This window comes from Rattus norvegicus, chromosome 5 (assembly GCF_036323735.1).
Source record: "Rattus norvegicus strain BN/NHsdMcwi chromosome 5, GRCr8, whole genome shotgun sequence".
NCBI lineage: Eukaryota > Metazoa > Chordata > Mammalia > Rodentia > Muridae > Rattus > Rattus norvegicus.
Window position 1 is genome coordinate 65,031,174 of NC_086023.1, and position 18,794 is coordinate 65,049,967.

General features: G+C 45.5%; 1 protein-coding gene across 5 annotated transcripts in view; it reads left to right on the top strand.

The window, feature by feature from the left end:
- The first annotated feature begins 3,143 nt into the window (after positions 1-3,143).
- Positions 3,144-18,794, top strand: part of Tdrd7 (tudor domain containing 7) — a 73,849-nt gene continuing 58,198 nt past the window's right edge. The window contains exon 1 of one of the 5 annotated variants that reach the window (XM_006238108.4): positions 3,144-3,309. In XM_006238108.4, the coding sequence (XP_006238170.1) occupies positions 3,217-3,309 (93 nt within the window). In that variant the 5' untranslated portion in view covers positions 3,144-3,216. Of the gene's footprint in view, positions 3,310-9,903; positions 10,420-10,716; positions 10,932-18,794 lie in introns of those variants that run through there. The other 4 variants (XM_006238107.4, XM_008763704.1, NM_138871.2 and 1 more) reach the window with 4 other exon arrangements.

Genomic DNA, 18,794 nt, shown 5'->3' on the forward strand with positions numbered 1-18,794 from the left:
GGGGGACAGAATCTGTGTAACACAGCCACTTGCAACGACCAGAGAGCGGATTTACTGCCACCTAGAATTTGAACTAGAATAGCCAGTGAACCACAGTATCAAAAGATCACATGATTGTTCAATTTCTCACCATTTATCTCTACTCCAGGGACCTCCCATTTTCATTTGCATCATGGGCCAGGCTATTATCTGAGTTTCACTTGGTGAAATTGTCGCATTAACGTATTAATGCTTTTTAAAAAGCAGGATTTGGGATTTAGCCCAGTGATAGAACACTTGTCTAGGGAGAGGAAGGCCCTGGAGGTTTGGTTCCCAACACTGAAAAGGAAAGAGATAAAATTACAGAGAGAGGGAGAGAGAGAGAGAGAGAGAGAGAGAGAGAGAGAGAGAGAGAGAGAGAGAGAGGGGAGAGAGAGAGAGAGAGAGAGAGAGAGAGAGAGAGAGAATGAATAAAACCAAGGAAGCAAATACATACAAATTTTTACCAAGCTGTATTCCCAGACACATATGGCAGAAGGCAGAAGAAAGCAACCCTCACAAGCTGTCTTCTGATCTCCACACACGTTACAGCAAATGTGTGTGCATACACACAAAATAAATAAATGCCCAAATAAATGTAATAAAAATGTTTGAGACAGGGTCTTTCTATCCTGGAGTTTGCTATAAGGACCCAGCTGGCCTCGAACTCACAGAGATCGAACTGTCTCTGCCTCCTAAGTGCTGGAGTTAAAAGCATGCGCCACCCTGATCGACTTCACGAGTTATTCTAAATTTAAAAATATATTAGTTCTGCCGGTGCACACCTTTAATCCTAGCACTTGGAAAGCAGAGGCAGGTCGATCTCTGTGAGCTCCACAATAGCCTGGTTTACATAGGGAGTTCCGGGTTAGCCAGGGCTGTGTAGAGAGACTTTGTCTCAAAAACAATAACAGCAAAACGTGTGTGTGTGTGTGTGTGTGTGTGTGTGTGTTTCTATGTTCTGCCTCTCCTTCAAGAATACCACCAACACAGCAGCTCCAAGAGGACTGGACAAAGTCTAGAATAGGTGGGGTCTGTAGTTTACCTGGGGAGGATGAAGTCTCATGTGGGATGTGAGTGACAGGGAGGTTAAGGGTGAAGGCCTTCTCCAAGGATCTTAGTGTTATAGCCCTTTTAGATGAAGGCTTGCTCTGACAATCTTTCATAAAGCAGCTCTCTTTAAGAGACAGTCTTAGCTTATTCGTATTTCTTTATTGGGTTTGAACAAATACCCTTTATTCGGGGTGGAGCAAGGTTATGTAGTTTTGGGGAGAGGTGTGAGAATATCTAGGGAGGGAAAAGATCATTCCTCGGCTGAAGGTTAAGGCTACTGAGATGCCTTATTTGCGTGGGCAAGGAGTCCAAGTGCTATAGGACTGACCACTTGTGATCACCAGGTAGGGGCCCGGGGCAGTCACTGGGTCGCCTCTTCCTAGGCAGGCACAGAAACAGAGAGGGAGTTAGCCCTCCTCCTGCAGGTCTCAAGATGAAATTCTAATCTCAATGTTTGACATTTCTGAGATTTGTGCATGTTCCACCTCACTAGCTCCATGCCAGTTCTTCTGGTGACACGGTCCATGTGCCCCCACATGTGTGTGTGTGAGTATGTGCATGTGTGTGTGTATAAATGTAATGTTTGTCAGGACAAATTACTGCATCATCCCCTTGTAGAGTATCATTTGTGGTGTCTATGGTATTTAATAGGTTAAATTTTTAAGATTTTTTTCTGCTGTGGATATACCTCTTAATTATCAATGCAAAGGGAAGATGGTCTCTTCATTCATAAGTACAAATACTGATGCTAAGACTGTCATGATCTTAACATTAGTATGCAATGAACCCAAACCAGCCAGACATGGTGCCTAGTACATCAAAAATGTAGTGCTAGTCTTTCAGGGCAAAAGTATAGTCTCACCATCAAAAATAGAAAAGCAAACGCAGTGTGCTGATACTTTTTTATTATGTAGTCATGGAGAAAATGCAAAATGCTTTTACTCACTTAGATACATTTACAATCCTGCTGAGAACTCTTGGAGTCCTCAGACCAAGTCCAAGGGCTTTACATCGATGACCGGAGGGCTGGCTTTCATATTGTCAAGACTGCAACCCTGACAGGTGCTGAGGGATGTGTGGACATGGCACATGGGTTGTAAAATCACCATTGCTTTGTAATGACTGCCCACGCAGAACACCAAAGCCTCTGCCCACGAGTCTCAGGGTCTCCAAGAAACGCAGTCTGGCCTTTTGAGACTCAATATGGGGTCAGGATTGAGAGAGAATGACTGAGTACCATCCACAATCTTGCTTTCCTTTAGTCCTAAGGAAAGATCCCCAACAGAGTTACCAGTTTCTGTTTTGAACACCCAGCCATCGCTTAACAAGGAGCCCTGAGTGCCATGCTCAAGAAACCTGGGTAATCTGAGTTTGCTGGGAGGAAGAGAGTATGGCCTTGAGCCCAAAGAAAGATTTGGTTCCAAATACTAAGTGAGCTCCCTCCCCAAAGGGAAAGTTATATTTCTCCTCTAGCCTCTGAGTTAGGATCCAAAGAATATACCCTAATATGTGTGTGTGTGTGTGTGTGTGTGTGTGTGTGTGTGTGTGTGGTATAAATGGGACCATAATATTCTGAGGTGCCTCTCCCATAAGCACGGGCTCACACCAGGCATTTTCCTTGCTCTGTGCACTGCTCAGTTTATTGGTTACAAACCAGAGAGGCTTCCTAGTTGACTCTCTTGACAACAGAAGCATCTGGGGTGTTCGCATTCCTCAGTGATAAGTCACATTCCTCTGGTCTGTCCTCCACCTCACCGTCTAGGATGTACTAAGTGCCCACAGGGACAGAGTGCATGGCAGCTTTCCAGGAAGGAAGCAACTCAATAAGCTGACGGACAGTTGGAAGACTTTTAGAAATCCAAAGGGAGAAACTGCGGTTATGGAGAGACAGAGACAGGATCAAGGCCCCTACCTGAACAACTGCCAATTTCACGGACTCTGTGTCCCTTCACCAGTATCAACAGGTTGGAATCCCAACCCTCAGTGTGATGCTGTTAGGAGGAGGGGCCTTTGGCAGATGATGTAGGTCGAGAGGGTGGAGTCTTCTGGGATGGGCCCCCTGCCTTTATAAAAAGAGATCTCAGTGAGATCTGTGCACACTTGTCAGTATGTGAGGAGGAGAGAGGAAGCCCACTCGAGGACACAATGAGGAGCCAGCAGTCGGCAACCCAGAGGAGGGTTCTCAGCAGAACAGGACCAAGCTGGCACACGGATCAGGGACATTCAGCCTCCAAAACCGTGAGAAATAAATTTCTGTCGTTTGTAAGCTGCACAGTCTGTAGTGCTTTGTTTTAGCAGCCCCAAATGACTGAGGTGTCACCAGTTTGCAATGGGTACCTAGATTTTTGATACGAGATGCTTGCTAACTTACAAGTGTGTAGTTCTTCACGGATGCTTTTACAGTAGATAAAGGTTTGCTGTTTTGATGCTTTGAATGTATTGTCCTTCGTTTGGGGAGTCTTTTCCCCTCCCCCATAATTTAGAGTACAGTCAGGTGGCATAGCAGCACAGAAGGTGTTGGACTTGAGCCCTTCACTCACTCATTCATTCGGTGCAAATATTTGCTGTCAGCCTGTGTGTGCCAGGTGCTAGGGCCTGCAGTTATCGTCATCCCGGACGATCCCCACCTCTAATACACAAAAGGCTCTGGAAGGAGCAAGTTCCAGGGCGTTTACAAGCAGGTTTAGAGTCCAAGTTCTGGAGCATGCGCTGTAGGAGGAGTGACCTCGTCAGCGCTGAGTAACAGCCAGCTTCCTGCAGGAGTCTCCCGAGTCCTACTCGGGCCCAAGCCCTCACCCCACCCCCGGGGGGGCGGGGGTTTAGAAAAGTTATAGCCGCAAATTACAAAGCGTCCTGTTTTAAGGAAACTGCCGCGGAGATTAAAGGCTCCAGCTTTAAGTGAATGAGGAAGTTGAAGGGAGAATTGGGAGATAAAATACTGGGCTACAAGAACTCTAGGGAGTCCCTCGAAAGGAATGATTTCTTTAAAAGTCCTCAAGTGGTTTAAGCGCTAGGGGGAATAAGGCATCCTGTACTGTAGTGAGTGATGGAGAAGTCCAATAACAGCACGCCTGTGCCTCCCGGGCACATAACCAGGAACATCATACCATCCATGTTTCTGCATGGGGTGGGTTGTCGGTGAATTACTGGCAGTGTTTAAATCTACAGGGCTGGGGAGGCAAGCTCCTAAAGTTTATTTTATGATAATCATTTTAAAGCTTCCTCTACTCATTTACTTCTGACATAAAATCCGCCGCTCCCTCACCTCCGCCTCTAAAGAAAAACAAAACAAAACAAAACAAACAAACAACAACAAAAAACCCAGAAAATTCATCATAAAATTGTGGGAAAAGTAATGCGTGCTCATACAGAAAAGAGGTTTCTGTCATCTATACAAATAGCCGGCAAGACATTCATTCATATTTTGGTTGGTACAAGGGGCATTTCTCTCATAAGGGGACAAGACAACAAGCTTCTACCTACCGACCCAAACTAAACTCCCCTGTCATCGTGACAACTAAAATTACTCTCCTGAGAATCTAGAATGCCCTGGGAGCGGGGAGCTTCTCCTGGGATGGACCACTGATTGATAAGAGTTGACCGGATAGCCCCAAGAGAAGCTCTTTTGCTACTTAACTGGATTAGCTCTGTTGTGGAAAGGGGTCCAATCTAGAACTGGAGCCAAAGAGCTTTGGAATTCAATTCAGTGTAACCTTGGACTTGACCGTGGACAAATCAACAAGTCTGGACCGCGTGCACTGCAGCCTGGGAGGCACATTTCCTGAATCCTAGCTGTTCTTCCATTTTGGTCTGTGAGCAGGGGATGAGTGAGCGCCCCACCCCCCAGGCTCCTGTGCTGTTCCTTGTCACTGCTGTCCCCTTTCTTCCCTCCCAGCAACTATTACAGCATAATTTTTGTACCAATAGTTTTATCCATCATTTCAGTTTGGTGACCGATTGCCTTGTTTAAAGCACCGGTTACCTAATCCCATGGCCCTGCTAAACTGCTGGGCCTCTTTCTCAACTACCTTATAGTGCTTAGTGACACCATCCGTGTCGCAGGGCCTGCCTAAGCTGTATGAATGGTGCACAATTTGAAGCAGGAAGGTAAAGGAATGATTTCTTTAAAAAGAAATCATATGGGGTTGGGGATTTAGCTCAGTTAGAGCGCTTGCCTAGCAAGCACAAGGCCCTGGGTTCGGTCCCCAGCTCCGAAAAAAAGAAAAAAGAAAAAGAAAGAAAGAAAGAAAGAAAGAAAGGAAGAAAGAAAGGAAGAAAGAAAGAAAGAAATCATACAATAGAGTGTTCAAGCAGCGGTTCTCAACCTGTGGGTCGCGACCCCCTCAGGCGTCAAACGACCCTTTTCACATTGAGTCAGGTATCCTGCATAACAGGTATTTACATAACGATTCAGAGTAGTAGTAAAGTTACAGTTATGAAGTAGCAGGGAACAAAAAAACCAATTTTATGGTTGGGGTGCCCATAACCTGAGGAGCTGTGTTAAAGGATTTAAGCATTAGGAAAGTGGAGAGCTACTGTACTGAAGCTTGCATTATCCTCTTTGTCACTGTTGGTGGCTCTGTGGCCTCTGAGGCATCCCTGATCGCCCTCCCGGGGATTAGGGCCTTTCAGCTGACTCACCTTGGAGGCCTTTGTGGAAAGCTTAGGGAGTTTTGCTTGATCAGCATACCCTGAGCTCCGCCAGGGCCAGGATTTCATCCGGGCTCTGACCATCCCTCCCTTTTGTTTTCTGTTTTGTTTTTGCTCCCCACCCCCTTTTTTCCTTACTCAGTTAAAACAAGCATAGCTGTCTAGAAATTTCTCTCCATTTGTTCATGGGGGGTGGGGAGGTAGCTGGATTGGGAGTGATGATGTCATTAACGATCAATCAAAACAATAGATCTGTCCTGAGATTCCTTTTGTTAGGGATCTAATCCTCCAGACCTTGTGGAAGCAACTAGTACCTGAGCTCCTCTTGGATGCAGAAACAGCTCAGCATGTGGCTGAGTGGCAGGCAGGAATGCTGCAAAAGTCACTTGCAGCTAAGCAACTAGGAGAATGGGCACTCCATTAAACTGTGCACAGGGGGATGAAAGGCTGTGTCCTCGGCTGCTTTTCCCTGAGAATGTGTCTGAGGAACAAAGCACCATCTTGAAGCTCAATTAAGAGAGCAGTTGGTTTTCGGTGGGGGCTGTGAGGGAAGTTTCCAGAGAGGTGCCACCCATGGCATGGAAAAAATGCCACAAGCCAGTCCCTGCAATTCACTGATGGGATGAAAAGTGGTAGAAATCAGAGTCCTGTGGGTTTGGGGGGGTTTCTTTCTGGAGACAATATAAAGAGGCAACAGACGTTTTGAATAGAAGGTGAGACGACAGCAGGATTTGAAGTGTCTCCAAATGCCACTTGAGATTTGGAAGGGGGAATCTATGACACTTCCCAGTGTCTGTGAGGTGGAGGATGAAGAACTGTGGATCTTGGGTTGTGCTATAAAGACTTGTCAGATGAGAGGGGAAGAGTTACAGATACATGCTTGGAACTAGGCCCTTACTGGTCTTGCTGAACTAGCATAAGGGAGAGGAGAGTCAATGCTCCTCCAAGAGTCCTGGATCCTCCTGCCTTGGCTAGGTGTCCTGGGGCCTCCCCTATGCCTATGGCTCTATTTAAACAAGTAGGCTGGCCCGATTTTTAAAAAAAAAAAAAATGCACAGGGGGCTTTTAGTGGAATTTTTTTTTTTTTTAAAAGACAGAGCCTCTCTATGTAGCCCTGACTGTCCTAAAACTTGCTATGTAGACTAAGCTGGCTTGTGAACTCACAAGATCCACCTGCCTCCGCCTCCTAAGTGTTGGGTTTAAAGGCATGCACCACCACACTTAGCTATAGTTCCATGTATTTTAGCCTGGGATAAGGTGGCAATGGGGTGGTCTTTCTTCCCTACTTTCTTTCCATGATAAATTCCCTCTGGTGAAGCCTCCAAAGGCCCAGGGGTTGTTCCTCCTTCAAAAGCCACTTGAGCGGGACTCTGGCCACCTCTCTGCAGCCTTGGACATGAGAAATGTGCATGCTCTTTTCCTGCAGAGCAAGAGACCCGCCCATCTGCCCCCTGCTTCTGCTCCTGGTGACCTAGGATGAATTTGGCCTTTTCCTGGGGGAAGAGTACCTTTGAACCGCATCCTATCTATTTTGAAATACTGCTTTTTGGCTCTAAGGTTTCCCCCTAAGTGAATTCCCCCCCCCCCCCCCCCCGGAGCTGAGGACCGAACCCAGGGCCTTGAGCTTGCTAGGCAAGTGCTCTACCACTGAGCTAAATCCCCAACCCGGTGGATTTTTTTTAATGTGCGGGACTTGACTCTGTAAAATCCTGTGTCTCTATGTTGCTCTCACATGTTCTGACTTACTGTTCTGCAAAAGGATAAGAACTCTGGGTCTAAAGCGTGGCCAGCCTGAGCTGGACATGGCAGCACACGCCTGTAATTCCAGCATTACACGCCTGTAGTTCTTGGGCGAGTTCTATGTCAGTCTCAGCCATAAGACAAGCTCCAGATTCAAGAAAAAACTAAAGCAAACAAACAAACAAACAAAACTAACAAAAAAGCTTCATTTTCCCGAATTCCAGCTCTAACACAAGCAACAAAACAAAATCATACAACTTCCTTTCTAAAACTCCTGATGCATCTCAGTTAAATCCACCCGCAGAACAGGAACTTTGACCATCCTTTGAGAACAAATGTAAAATGTATACAGGAAAAGATGCTCCACGTCCTCCTGGGAGAAGGCGAGTTAAAGCTCAACACTACCCTTCAGTGCCATAGTGGCAATGCTCTACCCATCCAGCTCAATGTTCCAGTTAAAAAGACTGGGAGTATTGGGAATGAGTGGAACTCAGGCTCTGCAGGGGTCGGAGTCATGGATAAAAATGGGAGTATGAAAAGATGTGGCCACTTAAGATTGCACCTTGACATTTACATGTAATTATGGATAGACATATACATTATATATGATTAAGTACACATATAAACATATACTCATCCATAAATATAGACAATCGACTATACATTTATCCTACATCCTGACATTAATTCTACCCCCCAGGTATGTACGGGAGAAAACCATTTGACTACGTAGTGGTTGTTTATAGGTACTTGATCCAGAGCAGCCCCTCCAGACTAGAAACGACAAAAATGCACATTAAATGGGACTAATAAACTAGATGTGACGTAGTCCTACAGTGACAGCCATTAACAGGAAGTGACTATTGGTAAGTACAGCAGGAATGAGTCTCGAAAGCATTGCATGAAGTGGAGATCCAGGCACAAAAGCCTACACATCCTATGGTCCCTACATATGGTACTCCTGAGAAAGCAAAGCTGAGGGGACTGAAATCTCATCCAGCTTCCAGGAGTGGTGGGTAGAGGCAGGGAACAGGGGTAGGGCGAAGGCACAGGGGAACCTTTGGAAATAAAACTAGTTATGCATCTTGATTGGTACTGTAGCTGCACCGCAGTTGGGCACATTGTTAATTCACCAAACAGCACACTTGAAAGTATTAACTTGTGGCAAATATTCGTAAATAAAGCTGGTTACAGAAGGAAAACCAGGTGCAGCACATGACTTTTCTTTGTACGTAAGATACTGCAAATGGGGGACCTTTATAAGCATAAAGGATCTCAGACTTAGGGTCCATGCACGCATCATCTTATGATTGGTTTTATATATAGAACTCAACATTGCCTAACTTCTATCCCCACAGCATGCTCTCAGTTCACAGATGCTGTTTTTACCCTTACCCCCCATCAGAATGTGGAGTCGGGGCATGTCAGAGCATTGCAGAATCCAAATAGAGAACAGTTGCATTCTGGGTCTGCGAAAGCCACTGCTGCGTTTAGTTTAACGGGCAGGGTAGGGAGGAAGACATCTGAAACAGACTGAAATAGAATAAAAGCACTGTAGAGAATTCTGTTTCAGAGACCCCTCGGCAGCTTTAGGCAGGGATCAGATGTGAAGTTATGAAAGAGAACAGTGTTCAAAGAACACCCCTGGTCAAAGCCTTAGGACAGAACCTTCTGAGCACAGGATATGCGGCTTTTCACGATCTCCTTCCAGTCTATTCATCGCCTATGAGTCTGTAACAGTCAATTGTCTACTCACCACCAAAGGATGTTTATGCTATCTGTCTTTAGGTATTGCAAGCAAAGCTGATTTAAACATCCCTTTACAGGTCTATGACGAATAAACCCTTTCCTTTCTCTTAGGTCAATACCTGGGAGTGGAAACTCAGTGAGCAAGGGTTATAAACTACTAGTGTATGCAACAACACAGAAAAACCTCAATAGAATTCTGATGAGTGAAGAAAGCCAGACCCTCCCCCTTAATGACAATACCTATGGAATAATTACATTTATAGAAAATCCCAGAAAAAGTAAGCAGCTCTATAGTGAGTAAACAGGACTAAAAGGTGGGGCATGAGGTAAACATTATAGAAAGAGAGAGAACTTTGAGGGTGTGGCTATGTTCGTTATGCTAATATTTGTGATCGTTTCCCTGTTGTATGCATACCAAATACATGAAACTGTACATTCGAATCGTGCAGCTTATAGTACCGCGAGTATACCTCAAACTGTAAAAAAAAAAAAAAAAATGTTGGTTGAGGAGGCAGCAGTCTCTCAGCAAAAAGATACAGAATGATGCCAAATCTTCATGATGTGTGACAGCAAAAGCAGGCATTACATGTTAGTGGAATTACCGTGGAGTGAATAAATAGCGGCTATTCAACATTTTTAGAATGAATTAAAGAATTTGATAAGTATTTATTTCATGCTTATTATATACGGGGAAGTGCCCTTAGACAGCTTTAGTTTTAGAGCAGTGCTATACAGGCGTGAAGAATCCGTGACAAAGCATTTTAATGTAGTCACCCTCCTCCAAAGAGTGACCTAGAAGACAGCTGAAGACCGACTGACTAGGAGAATGAAAAGTAACTATTGCCATGCTGAAGAGAATGAACTTTGTGGAAAGAGACTGAAGCCCACACCCCGCCGTCTGGCCGGCGTGCGCACGCGCAGAAACCGCTAGGCGGCGTCGGTTTCCCCTCTTACACGCGGAACTCGAAGTGGGCGGCCGTGGCCGCAGTGCTTGCGTCTGCGCAGAGCTGAGCCGGCCGGCTAAGGGGCGGGGCGTGGTGCGACAGGGCGTGGCCTAGAAGGCGGGGCTTTAGGTGATTCCCAAGCCGCGGCTCAGGCCGTGCTGGGGAAACCGAAAGTGGGCGGCGGCCGCGTCCGGGGCCCTGGCGGAGGTGGCGGAGGGAGCCGGGCCCAGAGGCGCGGGCGTGGGCCGCGGGCCCCCGGGACGAGGTAAGCTCAGGTCGGGGCGCGACAGGTGCGGGCGACGCCGGGCGGGCTGCGGGGCGGCAGGGCACGGGCAGGACAGCGGCTGGGCGCGGCGCCTCAGGCCCGGGCCTCGTCCCCGCCGCGGCGGGGTTCCAGAGCGTCGTGCGTGACGCCCGGGGACGTGAGCCAGGCGTCCACCCAGCCGGCCACTGTGCAGCGGGAGATGCAGAGGGGGGCGTGGGCGGCGCGCAGATCTGAGCAGGAAGTGGCTCCCTGTCAGGAGCAACCGGCCTCGGCCCCCCCCTCCCCCCGTGCTGGGCAGCGGTACCCGAGCTCTGCGCAGTTGTGCCAGCCCCGCGGGCCACACTGCGGCGGCCTCCGCTCTCGAGACCGGCCGGTGCAGGCCGCGCACATCAGGCAGGACCTACACGTAGCCGTTCCTGTCAACCGTGAGCGCTGGGGAGGAAACAAGCATTCACAGAGAAGTTGTCTTGGAAGTCGGAGCTGACAGCTTTTCTTCTCCTATCCGCTTGAGGGTACATTTCTGTTAATATCCAGGGCTACCACTCCCCAGTCATTTTGGGGAGCAGGGGAGAGAGTGTGTATAGATGTTAAGACCCAACCCCAAAGGATTCTGATACCACCACCACAAACCAACCAAGAAAACCACTATTTGCGTTGCTCTCAACCTCAGCTCTGCAGATGGACGTTTGCAGGGAAGTGTTCTTGGGACTGGAAACGCCTTTAGTGACAGAAATGTAATTTAGAACTAAATCCCCATCTCTTACCGGCTCCCAAGATGCGGATGAAAATGTGGCATTCTACAGTGCGGCCTTTGCAGATACGTATTGGAATCTGAGCTTCAAAGCTTAAATGTGAGATCGGGAATCAATTGCACCCCTGGTCCCTGAGCCTGCTCATGTACCAAATGGGAATAGCTAACTTACCCTTCGAAGTGTTTTCAAGACAAGATAAATCTTTGGCTCATGGTGATAATTGTCCAAAGTGACTTTTTCTTTCCCTCAACTCCTCATATTTTACAGGTTGGGATTTCAAGGTTTTTGAGGGCAGGGACACACAAAACTTTATATAGGGTAAGTTGGCACACTGTGTAGACCCAGCTGATGTGGTTGAGCTTCAGTTACATGCAAAATACCATGCTGGCCGTTGAGCACAGCTCCTTGTCCCTTTTCTTCGCTAGATTTTCTCTTTGCTAAGACAATGAGGCAGCACTTGGCAGTGCTCTAAGATTTTAGTCCCTGTGGATTGGAAGTGGAATGTAATCCCTGCTAATACCCTTTTAAATGCGCCACTTGAGCCTGGCTGGGTGAGCTATTGTGTTGCATTGAGTTTAAAACTCCTAGAAAGATCAGCTCTTTTTTTAAAGTGTTCTAAGATAGTTGAGTGTAAAGAAAATACACTTTATAATTCCATTCTGAGTGCCTGTTTTTTTTTTTTTGTTTTGTTTTTTGTTTTTTGACCAAGTATAAGTAGCAAAAGCTAAACTTTAATGTAGAGAAAAATGTCTGGATGCTATCATGCATCATGAGTTTCTCGCTGCTTGGAATGAGTCTGACTTTCTTATTTCTATGAACATGCCTTTTTTCTTTATGCCAAACTTGCCTTTTCTTCTCTTCATCCTATCTCTGCTTCATTGTTTTCCTGAGCCCAAAGATGCCCTTTAAAAACAAACAAAAAGGAGTTGATTTTTGTCATTTTTAGTTCAGTGAGAGCTTCTGCTCAACCAAGATAAGCCTGTGTGATTTCCAGGCAGACTTGGTCTGTGTACCTTTGTCATGAGCAAGCAAACCCAGAATGTCCATCAGAACTTTGGAGCCTATACCTCTTCAAAGGATTAGAAGAAAGCAGAGAACCAGTGTGTAGTCAGAATTTTGGTTTCTCTGGAAAAAAAAAAACACAAACAAACAAACAACCCAACCAAAACCACCCCACCCCCCAATGCACTGAAATTGTATAGGGTTATGTTTTTGTTTTAATCCCAGGTGTGGTATGTGGGACTGCTTTAGATTGCCTTGTGCTGTAGCAGGGGTATGATTTTGCCAGCTGCACATAGTTTCTGCAAACATATGACATTTGGAATTCTGGGGACTCTTGAAAGGGTATGTAACTACTAGTGCTTGGAGAAAGACTTGAAAGCCGGCGGCGGCTGTTGCTGCTGCTGCTGCTGCTGCTCCTCCTCCTCCTCCTCTTCTTTTTCCTCCCCCTCCTCCTCCCCCTCCTCCTCCTGCTGCTGCTCCTCTTCTTCTTCTCCCCCTCCTTCTCCTCCTCCCCTTCCTTCTCCTCCTCCCCCTCCTCTTCTTCTTTCTTCTGTTCTTCCTCCTCCTCCTCCTCCTGCTGCTGGTTGCTACTACTGGTTGTTGGTGGCTGTTGTTGCAGTTTGTCAAGTGGTCCTATGCAAAGAGACCAGAAGAAGAAATTGGATATCCTGACAGCAAAGATTGACTCCCCAATCAGCAAGAAGTAGTCTAATGATATCATCACCCCCTTTCCCCTCTAGCCTTCTTTCTCTCCTACCAATTGTTGTGGGGTTGGGAGGGTAGAATAGGGGCATGGAAAGGTGGAAGGAAAAGGAAAAAGTAGTAAAAGTCCAGCTAGACCAGTGGCCACACTCATTATCCTGCACATAAAAAAAAAGAGGCCAAAATGAATCGCTCAAAAAGGCACAGGTGCTCCGTAGTTAGAGGTAGGGTTGAGACCCAGATTCCTGACCAAACTACTTAGTCATCATAATGTGTAGATTTAGATGTGTATGTAGTGGCCAAAGTAAATAATTTGAAATAACAAAAAGAAAAAGAAAAACTGCTTCCTAAGTACTTGTAAAGAAGATAATACTCTTTACTTTAAAAACTGGTTGTAGGTAGACTTACTTAGGTTTAACAAGTAGACTGTAATTGGAAGGAAAGCCCAGCACCATAAGCTTTGCACACTAGGTGTGGTGCTGCATACCTATAATCGCAGAACTCTGGGGGCTGATGGAAGGCTACATGGGGAGACTTTGTCTCTAAAATTAAAAACAAAAACAACCCCACCTTGTAATATGGGAAATTGCTGGGTAAGGATTTTAGATAAATTCCTCCCCTCTCTGAAGCTGTCTATTGCTTTGTAAGGCTTGAACTATCCTAAGTGATGTCTAAAATTTTCAGCACACATTCTGGGGCTTTTAGATCCCCACTTGTAAAGATCATGTCTTATGGAGAGAGCAGCATTTCCCTGAAGTGTACACTTTAGGGCAGTGGTTCTCAACCTTCCTAGTGTATTCCCTCATGTTGTGGAGATCCCCAACCATAAAATAACTCTCATTGCTACTTCATAACTAATTTTGTGACTGTTATGGAGTCAGGAGGCACTGGTTGAGAGCCATTGCTATAAGACAATGTTCAGATGTGTCAACATTGAGCAAGTAGCTGAGAATCTAGGAGAGTTTGCCCTAATAATCCTCTGGGTTTACTTGGGAAATTAGAATTCATGATGAATTCAGTTAGAAATAGTTGAAAAAGAAAAACTTAACAGGAGAAAGCCCACAGATGGGAGCCAGACTAATGTCACTGTGGTCAGTTGGTGGACCCCTGTCACCATAGGACACAAGAGGCATACAGATGCCTGCCTGTGGGGTACTCAGTCCATGGACAGCATCAGAAAACGTCTATTTCAGATGCATCAATCCTTAGGCTGTGTGAGGTGGTGCCATCTAAGCCCCAGCACTGAGAAGGCAGAGGTAGGAGATTCTGAAGTTGGAGACCAGCCTGAACATCATAGTGAGAGCCAGTCTCAAACAAACAACAAAAACCCCACAAATTCTTCAAAGTAAGACTTCTGGAGTCATTTTCTGATATATTAAAGAAAAAGGACAATTTTACACAACATAGTTTTGAAATAGAGTGAAGATTGGTTTAAATCATGTAAATTATTTAAATGTGTGTTTGGCAGTGTAGCTTGGTGGTAGAAGGTCCTGGGTTCTGTGTCTCCCACAGTACGAATGCTCGTGCTTGTGCACGTGCACTGGTTTAAACTTGGTTTCCTATGCTTCTTACTCAGCGTTAGTATCATGGGGCCTTGGTAGTGAAGTGTAGGGCAGAGAGGAAGAGAGGATGACAGATGTGAGGACCACCTGGCTCACCACTCAGTATGTGTAACATGTAACATTCTCTGGGATTTAGATGCATCTCTGTTTCCAGTTTTGAAGACTCGTCACTAAGCCTGTATCTAGATTGGTGGTGTTCTCAGAAAGAAAGGTCTAGATTGGAAGTCAGGGGACCAGGGTTTTTTTTTTTATTCTAGCCATGAGATAGGTAAAAGGTAGAAGACTTCACCATGGACCTCAGTTTCCTCACTTTTCAAAGTTACCTTTTTAAAGATTTATTTATTCTTATTTTATGTGTATAAGTATTTTACTTGCATAATGTATGTATGTTTGTATGCATGCCAGGTGCCTATGGAAGTCAAAGACCATTGGTTCCCTGGAACTGGAATTATAGGCAGGTATGAGTTGTCATGTGGGTGCTGAGAACAGAACCCAGGTCCCCTGCAAGAGCAGGAAGTACTCCTGACTCCGAGCCATCTCTCTACCCCCGTTTCTTCTTCTTTGATATGTGTAAAGATGCAGTGTTCATTGAGTTACTGCACAGATGTGCACACAGGTATCCATGGGTGTGGAGGCCAGAAGTCAACATTGGTCATTTTACTCAATCATTCTCTATCTTAGTTTTTGACACAGTCTCACACTGGTCCTGGAGCATGCTCAGTTTGCTACACTGACTATTCATTGAGGCCCAGGGTTCTCCTGTCTCCACCCTCCTCCTCCCCTGGGTTTACAGAGGCAAGCCACTGTATTGGCTTTTTACATAATGCTGGAGTTCTGAACGCTGGTGCTAATGCTTGTGGGCAAGCACTTTACCAACTAAGCCATCTCCCAAGCTCTAGATTCATTTTTAAGCTTAATAGTTTGAAGGTGCCTCTGTTGTATGACAAACTTTTCCTGGGGAGATGCCTCCTCACCCCAGATAGGGAGCCCATGACAGACCAAAGTACAGATCTCACCAAAGTCCAGTTTGATGAACCAGTGAGTTTTATTGGGGTTACTTAACAGGAGTTACTGAACAGGAGCATAAAGTACTCACACAGCTGTACACCAAGGCCTCCCTGGGCACAGCTACAGCTCACAAAAACTGGAAACCTAGAGCACACTGCACAGCCTACAGGCAGCTCAGTAGGTTGAAAAGTATCTAAGTGACTCAGTTGTTCCAGACCTCTTCTAGGCAGCTGGGTTATCCAAGAGTCTACTTTTTAGTTTGGCTTGTCTGTGAGGAACTTTCAGCTTTTATTGTTTACTGTGGGCAGGAGGGACTGAGTGAATCTGGTCAGTTTTAGGGACTTCCTGAAGCTATTTGAGTTATTTACCTTCTTGCTTTAAGGAGCCAAGAACTTCTCTTGGTGTCTCTCCAGGTCCCTCCTGCTGACTTTTGTGAACTGAACTATTGATTTCCTGAAAACACAGATAGGATTTGCTCTAAAGAACCATTTCTAAACAGGTTCATTTCCCCTAAATCCTTTCTTTTCCACTACCTCTGGTGGGTGGTGGGCTAGAAGGGAGGTTAAAGCATTTAAGAACCGTCATTAAAAATAGGTTTTGAAAAAAATTAAAGTTTCATAGCATGCATCTGCAAACATTTCTTGAGTAGCTGCTGAACGCGTGTTTGTGCCAAAGTGCATGCAGTACTAGTTTGATGCTTCTGTTTGACATGAGCAGGGAGGAGAGGGGAGTGAGAATGAAGCATGGCTTGTCAGGGTTTCCTCCTCATTGACAGGTCTTTGCCAGCTGGCTCAGTGACTAGTAACTCCCCATACCCATTCTGGTTTGCTTTCCTGCTTAGGAGCCTTACTTAGCTCAAGTAGCCCATTCATTGGCCAGGCAGCCCTCAGGAGTGTGATCCTCTGAGGATCTGCCCACTCCATTTCTCTCTGTCTAGCCTCATGGTGCCTGGTTTTGTAGGATACTTAAGACTCACAAGGAAAAAGCCTTAAATTTCACTTAAATTCAATCAAACTCAGATTTGTTTCTGCTACAACATTTTTAGAGACTGTAAATAAGGGAAGGGCTTGAGGTAGGATACCTAAAACTTTGCCTTTGGACACAAAAAAGTTGAAATTCTTGTGATAAGTTTTACTGTTGTGCTTGTAATGAATGACTCCCAAGATTTAAAAAACAAACAAACAACAAAAACACTTGATTTTTCTTTTTTTTTTAGGGAAAGGTATTCCTATATACCTGAAGAGTATGATGGCCATCTGTAAAAATACCAAACAGATAAACAAAAATTCATGATAATCAAAATTCCATAAATCGCAGCATTCTAAAGCACGGTATACTGGAGAATACTATTTTAAAGTGTGCCTCTGTTTTTGATCAATACCTTAAGCAATTGGGATTTTCGACAAAGACTAGAAAAATTGCCATTTGAGAGAACAAGATACCCATATGAGAAGCCTTTCTGCCTTCCCAGTACTGCAGTACTTAACTGTCTCTCAGGTTTTCCCCTTGATGGTGGGGTAGGGCAGCTGCAAACACACCTTAATTTACTGACTGCAGCCATCTGCATAGGCGTGGCTTTCTACTCTTCCCACCCACTCACCCCCCCTTTTTTTTTTTATAGCTTAAAAAAAAACCCAACTCTGTGTACTTAATTGTACTTCTGGTATTTGTAAGTTGATTGACTAGATAACTACCAAATGCTTAGGAAGAGTGACAGTTGGTGTTGGTGAATCCCAGCACCCACTCTGCATTGTTTGAAAACAGAAACATCTAAGTTTGCAACATTTGGGACAGTAATTCCATAGCAGTGACCCTGACCAGATCCTGCTTATTGTGAACTCAGTGTGAGGCACTCAGAAATAATCTAACACGCTTTTCAGCTGGTGACAGAGTAGTTGTCTTCTTTAAATTTTAGCAATCAGTGTAACTTGAGGACAGTTTTAATATCAAATTGGCTTCGTGATTATTTATGCAACAGCTCACATACCTTGTATTTTTGTTTTACATGTGTTGTGCTTTAGTGAGTAGAAGGAAGGAGTGGACAGTTGATGGAGATTTCTCCTTCATTCAACATAGTCTTTACTGAGCTCTTGTGGACTAGACACTAGAGCATCTATAGGGAACAGACACAAATACTGCAGTAAGGAGACGGCAGCATAGTGAATGTTGGGTGAGACTCTAAGGTGACAGTAAGACAGAGCAGTGGAAAGAGGTCACCATGCAGCTTGCACACTGGCTCTGACTTTTGAGTATTATGGTGGCTGGGGAAGGCATTGCTGAGAATAACATGTGAGGTATTTATCTGAAGAGAGCAGGATTCACCCTTGGGGCAAGGAGTTTACAGCTGTGGAACTAGCAAGCACAAAGGTCATGAGGTGGGGCTGTCCCAGGCACAGTTCAGGAAAGCCAGGGATGCCAAGATGAGTGTGGAGGAAAAGGACTCAGGGCCAGAGAAGTGAAGGTAGGCAAAGACAGTTTGGTTTTCTCATCTGAATGAGACAGGTGGAGAAGAAAGTTGTGAGTAGAAGAATGGCATGATGGGATTTAATGTGGAATGTCTGCTCTGTTTGACATTTGTGCTGTGAAGAATATATGCTAGAAGGCAAAGTGGAAGCAGATGAGCCAAGAGGCAGAGATGTTGCTGGCATGGACTAGGGCAGCCTCATGGAGGTGATGGGGAGTGGTGCATGTCAGTCATCCATCTTTATCCATGGCTAAGTGACATTGCTTAGGGTGGAGGGAATGAAATCTGCTGGTAGGGAATCTCCTCAGGCTGGGCCTAGGAGAAGGTGGGTGTGTCAGGAAGAACAGGTGTGCTCTTTGCATTCTGGCATGGAGTTTGGACACATAGGCAAAAGCAGATCCAGATACAAGTTTCTGCAGGCCCCTGGTCCCCCACATCAAATGAAATAAAAATATATCACCTGTTTGTTAGCAGGTTTGCTATGGAAATAAATACTAAAATATGGACTTTTAAAAAATAATCAGTATGTTAAAGAGAGAGGGTCAATAGCAGGTGTATGTGTAGCAAGAGACTTTCTAGAGCAACTCGGAAAACTGTGCTTAGCTAAAACAGTTGCCAGGGAAGAGAATTCAACCATGCAGGTAGACAGGGTGGGAAAGGGAAAACTGAGGGTGTGCCCTCCGACCCACACAGATGAGCACTGTCATCGGAAGCCTCAGTGTGTCTGCAGGAATGATGCCTAAGTAATGTAGTAGAAGGGCAGGGAGGGACTGTGTGACACCTGCTACTCTGGGAAGTCTGTGGCCTGAGAGAAGGGAGACCCTTGGAAGGGGGTGGAATTTAGAGAAGGAAGCCTTGGACCCAGCTTTCCAGTGACAGTTAAGT